This window comes from Salvelinus alpinus, chromosome 13, assembly GCF_045679555.1.
Source record: "Salvelinus alpinus chromosome 13, SLU_Salpinus.1, whole genome shotgun sequence".
NCBI classification, from domain to species: domain Eukaryota; kingdom Metazoa; phylum Chordata; class Actinopteri; order Salmoniformes; family Salmonidae; genus Salvelinus; species Salvelinus alpinus.
Window position 1 is genome coordinate 51,083,337 of NC_092098.1, and position 9,762 is coordinate 51,093,098.

The 9,762-nt window shown below is 45.7% G+C and overlaps 1 protein-coding gene across 5 annotated transcripts in view; it reads left to right on the plus strand.

Annotated features, from left to right (window-relative positions):
* The window catches only part of LOC139537874 (phosphatidylinositol-3,5-bisphosphate 3-phosphatase MTMR4-like), a 106,533-nt gene extending 98,658 nt beyond the window's left edge, over positions 1-7,875 (plus strand). For all 5 annotated transcript variants that reach the window (XM_071339731.1, XM_071339733.1, XM_071339732.1 and 2 more), the window contains 2 exons: positions 141-229; positions 5,405-7,875. In XM_071339731.1, the coding sequence (XP_071195832.1) occupies positions 141-229; positions 5,405-5,582 (267 nt within the window). In that variant the 3' untranslated portion in view covers positions 5,583-7,875. The remainder of the gene's footprint in view (positions 1-140; positions 230-5,404) is intronic.
* The last annotated feature ends 1,887 nt before the right edge of the window (positions 7,876-9,762 follow it).

Below are 9,762 nucleotides of genomic sequence, written 5' to 3' on the forward strand. Positions count from 1 at the left end.
CAACAGATACCCATGTGCCACACACTGTTCTAATGTGTGTGTGTGTGTGTGTGTGTGTGTGTGTGTGTGTGTGTGTGTGTGTGTGTGTGTGTGTGTGTGTGTGTGTGTGTGTGTGTGTGTGTGTGTGTGTGTGTGTGTAGGTCACGAGGTGGGTGCCTGATCACATGGCCTCTCATTGTTTCAACTGTGACTGTGAGTTCTGGATGGCCAAGAGACGTCATCACTGCAGGTTTGTTAAACTTCAATCAAGAAGTCAAGATGTCCCTAAATAAGAGCTGTCCCTAGATAGGATAAGAGATGTCCCTAGATAGGATAAGAGATGTCCCTAGATAGGATAAGAGATGTCCCTAGATAGGATAAGAGATGTCCCTAGATAGGATAAGAGATGTCCCTAGATAGGATAAGAGATGTCCCTAGATAGCTGTCCCTAGATAGGATAAGAGATGTCCCTAGATAGGATAAGAGATGTCCCTAGATAGCTGTCCCTAGATAGGATAGGAGATGTCCCTAGATAGGATAAGAGATGTCCCTAGATAGGATAGGAGATGTCCCTAGATAGCTGTCCCTAGATAGGATAGGAGATGTCCCTAGACAGGATAAGAGATGTCCCTAGATAGCTGTCCCTAGATAGGATAGGAGATGTCCCTAGATAGGATAAGAGATGTCCCTAGATAGGATAGGAGATGTCCCTAGATAGCTGTCCCTAGATAGGATAAGAGATGTCCCTAGATAGGATAGGAGATGTCCCTAGATAGGATAAGAGATGTCCCTAGATAGGATAGGAGATGTCCCTAGATAGGATAAGAGATGTCCCTAGATAGGATAAGAGATGTCCCTAGATAGGATAAGAGATGTCCCTAGATAGCTGTCCCTAGATAGGATAGGAGATGTCCCTAGACAGGATAAGAGATGTCCCAAGATAGGATAAGAGATGTCCCTAGATAGCTGTCCCTAGACAGGATAGGAGATGTCCCTAGACAGGATAAGAGATGTCCCAAGATAGGATAAGAGATGTCCCTAGATAGGATAAGAGATGTCCCTAGATAGGATAAGAGATGTCCCTAGATAGCTGTCCCTAGATAGGATAAGAGATGTCCCTAGATAGGATAGGAGATGTCCCTAGATAGGATAAGAGATGTCCCTAGATAGATGTCCCTAGATAGGATAAGAGATGTCCCTAGATAGGATAGGAGATGTCCCTAGATAGGATAAGAGATGTCCCTAGATAGGATAGGAGATGTCCCTAGATAGGATAGGAGATGTCCCTAGATAGGATAAGAGATGTCCCTAGATAGGATAAGAGATGTCCCTAGATAGGATAAGAGATGTCCCTAGATAGGATAGGAGATGTCCCTAGATAGGATAGGAGATGTCCCTAGATAGGATAAGAGATGTCCCTAGATAGGATAGGAGATGTCCCTAGATAGGATAAGAGATGTCCCCAGATAGGATAAGAGATGTCCCTAGATAGGATAGGAGATGTCCCTAGATAGGATAAGAGATGTCCCTAGATAGGATAAGAGATGTCCCTAGATAGGATAGGAGATGTCCCTAGATAGGATAAGAGATGTCCCCAGATAGGATAAGAGATGTCCCTAGATAGGATAGGAGATGTCCCTAGAAAGGATAGGAGATGTCCCTAGATAGGATAAGAGATGTCCCTAGATAGGATAAGAGATGTCCCTAGATAGGATAGGAGATGTCCCTAGATAGGATAGGAGATGTCCCTAGATAGGATACGAGATGTCCCCAGATAGGATAAGAGATGTCCCTAGATAGGATAAGAGATGTCCCTAGATAGGATAGGAGATGTCCCTAGATAGGATAGGAGATGTCCCCAGATAGGATAAGAGATGTCCCTAGATAGGATAGGAGATGTCCCTAGATAGGATAGGAGATGTCCCTAGATAGGATAAGAGATGTCCCTAGATAGGATAAGAGATGTCCCTAGATAGGATAAGAGATGTCCCTAGATAGCTGTCCCTAGATAGGATAAGAGATGTCCCCAGATAGGATAGGAGATGTCCCTAGATAGGATAAGAGATGTCCCTAGATATGATAGGAGATGTCCCTAGACAGGATAAGAGATGTCCCTAGACAGGATAAGAGATGTCCCAAGATAGGATAAGAGATGTCCCTAGACAGGATAAGAGATGTCCCAAGATAGGATAAGAGATGTCCCTAGATAGGATAGGAGATGTCCCCAGATAGGATAAGAGATGTCCCTAGATAGGATAGGAGATGTCCCTAGATAGGATAGGAGATGTCCCTAGATAGGATAAGAGATGTCCCTAGATAGGATAGGAGATGTCCCTAGATAGGATAGGAGATGTCCCTAGATAGGATAAGAGATGTCCCTAGATAGGATAAGAGATGTCCCTAGATAGGATAAGAGATGTCCCTAGATAGGATAAGAGATGTCCCTAGATAGGATAAGAGATGTCCCTAGATAGGATAAGAGATGTCCCTAGATAGGATAAGAGATGTCCCTAGATAGCTGTCCCTAGATAGGATAGGAGATGTCCCTAGACAGGATAAGAGATGTCCCAAGATAGGATAAGAGATGTCCCTAGATAGCTGTCCCTAGACAGGATAGGAGATGTCCCTAGACAGGATAAGAGATGTCCCAAGATAGGATAAGAGATGTCCCTAGATAGGATAAGAGATGTCCCTAGATAGGATAAGAGATGTCCCTAGATAGCTGTCCCTAGATAGGATAAGAGATGTCCCTAGATAGGATAGGAGATGTCCCTAGATAGGATAAGAGATGTCCCTAGATAGATGTCCCTAGATAGGATAAGAGATGTCCCTAGATAGGATAGGAGATGTCCCTAGATAGGATAAGAGATGTCCCTAGATAGGATAGGAGATGTCCCTAGATAGGATAGGAGATGTCCCTAGATAGGATAAGAGATGTCCCTAGATAGGATAAGAGATGTCCCTAGATAGGATAAGAGATGTCCCTAGATAGGATAGGAGATGTCCCTAGATAGGATAGGAGATGTCCCTAGATAGGATAAGAGATGTCCCTAGATAGGATAGGAGATGTCCCTAGATAGGATAAGAGATGTCCCCAGATAGGATAAGAGATGTCCCTAGATAGGATAGGAGATGTCCCTAGATAGGATAAGAGATGTCCCTAGATAGGATAAGAGATGTCCCTAGATAGGATAGGAGATGTCCCTAGATAGGATAAGAGATGTCCCCAGATAGGATAAGAGATGTCCCTAGATAGGATAGGAGATGTCCCTAGAAAGGATAGGAGATGTCCCTAGATAGGATAAGAGATGTCCCTAGATAGGATAAGAGATGTCCCTAGATAGGATAGGAGATGTCCCTAGATAGGATAGGAGATGTCCCTAGATAGGATACGAGATGTCCCCAGATAGGATAAGAGATGTCCCTAGATAGGATAAGAGATGTCCCTAGATAGGATAGGAGATGTCCCTAGATAGGATAGGAGATGTCCCCAGATAGGATAAGAGATGTCCCTAGATAGGATAGGAGATGTCCCTAGATAGGATAGGAGATGTCCCTAGATAGGATAAGAGATGTCCCTAGATAGGATAAGAGATGTCCCTAGATAGGATAAGAGATGTCCCTAGATAGCTGTCCCTAGATAGGATAAGAGATGTCCCCAGATAGGATAGGAGATGTCCCTAGATAGGATAAGAGATGTCCCTAGATATGATAGGAGATGTCCCTAGACAGGATAAGAGATGTCCCAAGATAGGATAAGAGATGTCCCTAGACAGGATAAGAGATGTCCCAAGATAGGATAAGAGATGTCCCTAGATAGGATAGGAGATGTCCCCAGATAGGATAAGAGATGTCCCTAGATAGGATAGGAGATGTCCCTAGATAGGATAGGAGATGTCCCTAGATAGGATAAGAGATGTCCCTAGATAGGATAGGAGATGTCCCTAGATAGGATAGGAGATGTCCCTAGATAGGATAAGAGATGTCCCTAGATAGGATAAGAGATGTCCCTAGATAGGATAAGAGATGTCCCTAGATAGGATAAGAGATGTCCCTAGATAGGATAAGAGATGTCCCTAGATAGGATAAGAGATGTCCCTAGATAGGATAAGAGATGTCCCCAGATAGGATAAGAGATGTCCCTAGACAGGATAAGAGATGTCCCAAGATAGGATAAGAGATGTCCCCAGATAGGATAAGAGATGTCCCCAGATAGGATAAGAGATGTCCCCAGATAGGATAGGAGATGTCCCTAGACAGGATAAGAGATGTCCCAAGATAGATGTCCCTATAAGAGATGTCCCTAGATAGGATAAGAGATGTCCCTAGATAGGATAAGAGATGTCCCTAGATAGGATAAGAGATGTCCCTAGATAGGATAAGAGATGTCCCTAGATAGGATAGGAGATGTCCCTAGATAGGATAAGAGATGTCCCCAGATAGGATAAGAGATGTCCCTAGATAGGATAAGAGATGTCCCCAGATAGGATAAGAGATGTCCCTAGACAGGATAAGAGATGTCCCAAGATAGATGTCCCTAGATAGGATAAGAGATGTCCCCAGATAGGATAAGAGATGTCCCCAGATAGGATAAGAGATGTCCCCAGATAGGATAAGAGATGTCCCCAGATAGGATAAGAGATGTCCCCAGATAGGATAAGAGATGTCCCCAGATAGGATAGGAGATGTCCCTAGACAGGATAAGAGATGTCCCAAGATAGATGTCCCTAGATAGGATAAGAGATGTCCCTAGATAGGATAAGAGATGTCCCTAGATAGGATAAGAGATGTCCCTAGATAGGATAAGAGATGTCCCTAGATAGGATAAGAGATGTCCCTAGATAGGATTGGAGATGTCCCTAGATAGGATAAGAGATGTCCCTAGATAGGATAAGAGATGTCCCCAGATAGGATAGGAGATGTCCCAAGATAGATGTCCCTAGATAGGATAAGAGATGTCCCCAGATAGGATAAGAGATGTCCCTAGATAGGATAGGAGATGTCCCTAGATAGGATAAGAGATGTCCCTAGATAGGATAAGAGATGTCCCTAGATAGGATAAGATATGTCCCAAGATAGATGTCCCTAGATAGGATAAGAGATGTCCCCAGATAGGATAAGAGATGTCCCCAGATAGGATAAGAGATCAAAGTATGCTCCTGTAAAATGTAGGATAATAAACATAGTCCATACTTTCAACGCTCAGCAGATATTATACCTACTAGGGATTTGAGATTATAAAAAGGACTGCACGAACGACAGCTCCTGTTTTGCGAAAAGTTTAAAAAAATATATATATCTATATATTTGGGTTAGGGTTTGTTTTACCAACCTTAGTTAAATTTACTCTCTGGATAAGAGCGTCTGCTTAAATGACTGAAATGTGAATCTAGTCGACTCTGTCCTCTCACTCTGTCCTCCTCAGGAACTGTGGCAATGTGTTCTGTAAAGACTGCTGCCACCTGAAGCTGCCCATCCCAGACCAGCAGCTGTATGACCCTGTCTTGGTGTGTAACGTCTGCTACGACCTACTGCTGGAGGCTAGGAACAGAGAGATCCGCAGCCAGCAGTTCAAGAAGCCCATCGCCACAGCCTCTAGCTGAGAGACAGGAGAGAGAGAGCCCTTTACTGAATGGCTCAGTCTGGCCTGGCTTGGCTCGGTTCAGCTTGGCCCAGTTAGGACCTGGATCAGCACCATCTTGGATCAGCTTTTGGACAGACATGAGCCAAGTGCCCCATTTTCCACTACCCTAACATGGTCTGGTCTTGGCTGTGGGGGAAGATGAGAAGGACTTGTTGCTCTGTGGAAGGGAGGCAAAGCTTGAGAATGGAGAGAGGCCGCTGACTGCTGGGGATGAGAGACACCGAGTGGAGTAGAAGAGGGGATGGTAGTGAATGAACTGTAGGAGGAAGAGGAGCAGATGTTATAGAGGCTATCCCACTGAGTTTAACCCCTTTTGGTCAAACACATTTCCAGCTTGGAAGGAAGGCTTCAGTGTCCTGCTGTCCTGCCCTGTCCTGCCCCGCCCCGCCCTGTTCTGCCCTGACCTGTTCTGCCCTGTCCTGTTCTGCCCTGCCCTGTCCAGTCCTGGGGCTGTTGTCCTCTAGTGGTGCACCATAACCCCCCTGATGTCCCATATCACACCTCCCTGCTCCTGTAAACCTACTAGGAGGTGTTCCATCATCTCAACCCCCCCCCCCCCCCCCCACACACACACTCTAGTGCATCCCTGTCACACACCAACCAGCCACTCTATGATGTACCCCCCCCCCCCCCCCACACACACACACACATACACACACTCCTACTCTCCTCAGAGGACAATCTCTCGCCCTCCTAAGTGTGGGGGATTCCAAAGCCTTTACCTGTTCTACTGGTGGCTTACAACAACTTTAAAAAGCAAAAATGCTGCTACATTATCTAAAAGTCTAATTTTGTATTATTATTTTGTGCACTACAAGATCTTTGTCTATTTCAGCAAATTTGAGACCAAACTCGAGCGGAAGGGAGGGGGAAAAAAATCTTCTGTTTACTTGCGGGTCGTTTCCTTTTATTGTGGGGGTTGAATGTTAAACGTTTGAAATTAAATGGACAAGTGTTAGAGTAACTGGAAGACTGATGGTGATGATAATGTCTTTATGTTCATTAGGCCGGTTGTGTACTTGTTCATTCCTGTGAGTTTTATTTTTATTTTTTTTAAAGAAAAAAAAATATTATATGCACAGTTAATGTGGTTCCGTCTTTGTCAAGTGTAACCCTGACAACATTTAGAAAATCTGAGGTATCCCACTATCTGTGTGGACAAACGGTTAATTAGATCACATCTAGAATTGTCATTCGGATATGCATCTGATCAGACGAGATCTCTTAAAAAAAAAAAAAAAAAAAAACATTTGAAATAATCTGCTAAGCAACCAGACAAGACAAAGCGGTTGCCATGGTTTCCAAATAAGTGTGTTTTCCTCGCAATGTTGTCGTACCACTTACAATGAAAGGTCAACGGGAAAGTACTTGGTGGTCGTCCGTTATATGAGGAAGGAGAGGCTTTTGAATAATGGGAGTTTATACTTCTACACTGATGTGAGAGAGGCTTGATGTACAGTAACATAGTTCTGCTCAAACTTCCTCTTTTAATCAACCATTCTTGTCAGGTTCCTGTCCAAGAATGTCAATGACTGGCACTTAAAATAACTCCGGAGAAAGTACTAAAGTGCTACGAATTTCCTTTTTTAATTTGTTTTTCCTGTACCGTAGGGGGAGTTTGTCTAGCCTCGTATCTAAACTGAGTTTACCATGTTACCAAACGGAAGTGAAACTTGTGGAATCAGTTAGGATGCCATGCTAGAGTTTGGCTGTGGATCCTAGAAATTGTCCTATGGCAACAACTTCGTCTAATCGGTGTGTTTTGTTCCTTGAGACAGAAGTGCCATATTGTCTTTTTTATTTTTTAAACCTTTTTCCTCATAGAGACGACAGCAGGTAACTAACTGAACTGGCCAGTACTTGGTTTGTTTTAACGACAGCTGCTTAACAACATGGGAATGGTTTTAAAGATCCGAACAGGGACATGTCCGTTAGATGAAGAGGTAATGAGAATGATTTGTTAAAAAAAATGTATGAACTGAAGATTTAAATGAGATGGTGAGCCTGTACGGTTGTCACGGTTACCCATTGCCCAATAACATTTTAGGGGGGGGGGGTCTTTCACGTGGGGTGTTGATGGGAAAATCTGAACGAGGAAGTGGTCGAACCCAGATATGTAATGTAATATAATATATAATTATCTGATTCAGTACTAGTGGCTAAAACCTGTCACTTAGCGAATAATTGTGTAAAGAAAACAAATGCACTGTAAAAGAGATCCTATTGGTTCAAATAAACACATATTATCTATATGTGGATGTGTTTCATCTTCATTCTGTTTTTTTATGTTATTATGTAATATTGTGCAACCATGGACTGTTTTCTTCAAAGCTTTTCAGTGCACTTCTGGGACTTTTTGGGGGGTTTTCAACAAAGACAAATCAATCATGCACATAACAGGCTTTTGAGTTCAGACCAGCAACACCTGTCCCTCTACCTATCCAGGACAGGAAGCTTGGCTGTACACCAATCACAGGACAGGAAGCTTGGCTGTACACCAATCACACTGAGACCCCCCCCCCCCCCCCCCACACACACACACTCTTCCCTCTACATGCCAACCCAGGAAGTAGAGCAGGTGGATTGGAGCTCTCCTGCAATGCCGTCCCTCAAAAGCAGGCTCAATTTCAACTTGTCAGGTAGAAGAGTAGACCGGGGGGCCCTCATTGATTTTGTTTGTCACTCAGTAAAAAATGTATTCCACCCTATGGCAAAACGTTTACACGTGGGTATGCAGACCTGCGACCAACTGCGGGACCCGCCAATTCAGATTTTTTTGGGACCCTCCCCTATCGAAGTTACCCGTCCCTGCTCTAAAAGTTACGATATCAAGGACATGATCATTCATAGCCATCATTAACTGTTTTATTTTATTTTTCTTCCAGTTAGTTATTAACCTCGTGTTGTAATGGCTTTAGCCTCAGACGGTGGATGGCCTGATGGGGGGAATCCAAATGGGATGTTGGGGCAGCAGGTAGCCTAGTGGTTAGAGTGTAGAGGCGGTAGGTAGCCTAGTGGTTAGAGTGTAGGGGGGGGGGGGGGGGCAGGTAGTCTAGTGGTTAGAGTGTAGGGGGGGGGGGGCAGGTAGTCTAGTGGTTAGAGTGTAGGGGGGGCAGGTAGTCTAGTGGTTAGAGTGTAGGGGGGGGGGGGCAGGTAGTCTAGTGGTTAGAGTGTAGGGGGGGGCAGGTAGTCTAGTGGTTAGAGTGTAGGGGGGGGGGGGCAGGTAGTCTAGTGGTTAGAGTGTAGGGGGGGGCAGGTAGTCTAGTGGTTAGAGTGTAGGGGGGGGGGGGGCAGGTAGTCTAGTGGTTAGAGTGTAGGGGGGGCAGGTAGTCTAGTGGTTAGAGTGTAGGGGGGGGGGGCAGGTAGTCTAGTGGTTAGAGTGTAGGGGGGGGCAGGTAGTCTAGTGGTTAGAGTGTAGGGGGGGGGGGGCAGGTAGTCTAGTGGTTAGAGTGTAGGGGGGGGCAGGTAGTCTAGTGGTTAGAGTGTAGGGGCAGCAGGTAGCCTAGTGGTTAGAGTGTAGGGAGGGGGCAGGTAGTCTAGTGGTTAGAGTGTAGGGGGGGGGGGGGCAGGTAGTCTAGTGGTTAGAGTGTAGGGGCAGTAGGTAGCCTAGTGGTTAGAGTGTAGGGGGGGGGGGGGGCAGGTAGTCTAGTGGTTAGAGTGTAGGGGGGGCAGGTAGCCTAGTGGTTAGAGTGTAGGGGGGGCAGGTAGTCTAGTGGTTAGAGTGTAGGGGGGGCAGGTAGCCTAGTGGTTAGGGTGTAGGGGCAGCAGGTAGCCTAGTGGTTAGGGTGTAGGGGGGGCAGGTAGTCTAGTGGTTAGAGTGTAGGGGGGGGCAGGTAGTCTAGTGGTTAGAGTGTAGGGGCAGCAGGTAGCCTAGTGGTTAGAGTGTAGGGGGGGGGGGGGCAGGTAGTCTAGTGGTTAGAGTGTAGGGGGGGCAGGTAGTCTAGTGGTTAGAGTGTAGGGGGGGGGGGGCAGGTAGTCTAGTGGTTAGAGTGTAGGGGGGGGCAGGTAGTCTAGTGGTTAGAGTGTAGGGGGGGGGGGGGGCAGGTAGTCTAGTGGTTAGAGTGTAGGGGGGGGCAGGTAGTCTAGTGGTTAGAGTGTAGGGGCAGCAGGTAGCCTAGTGGTTAGAGTGTAGGGAGGGG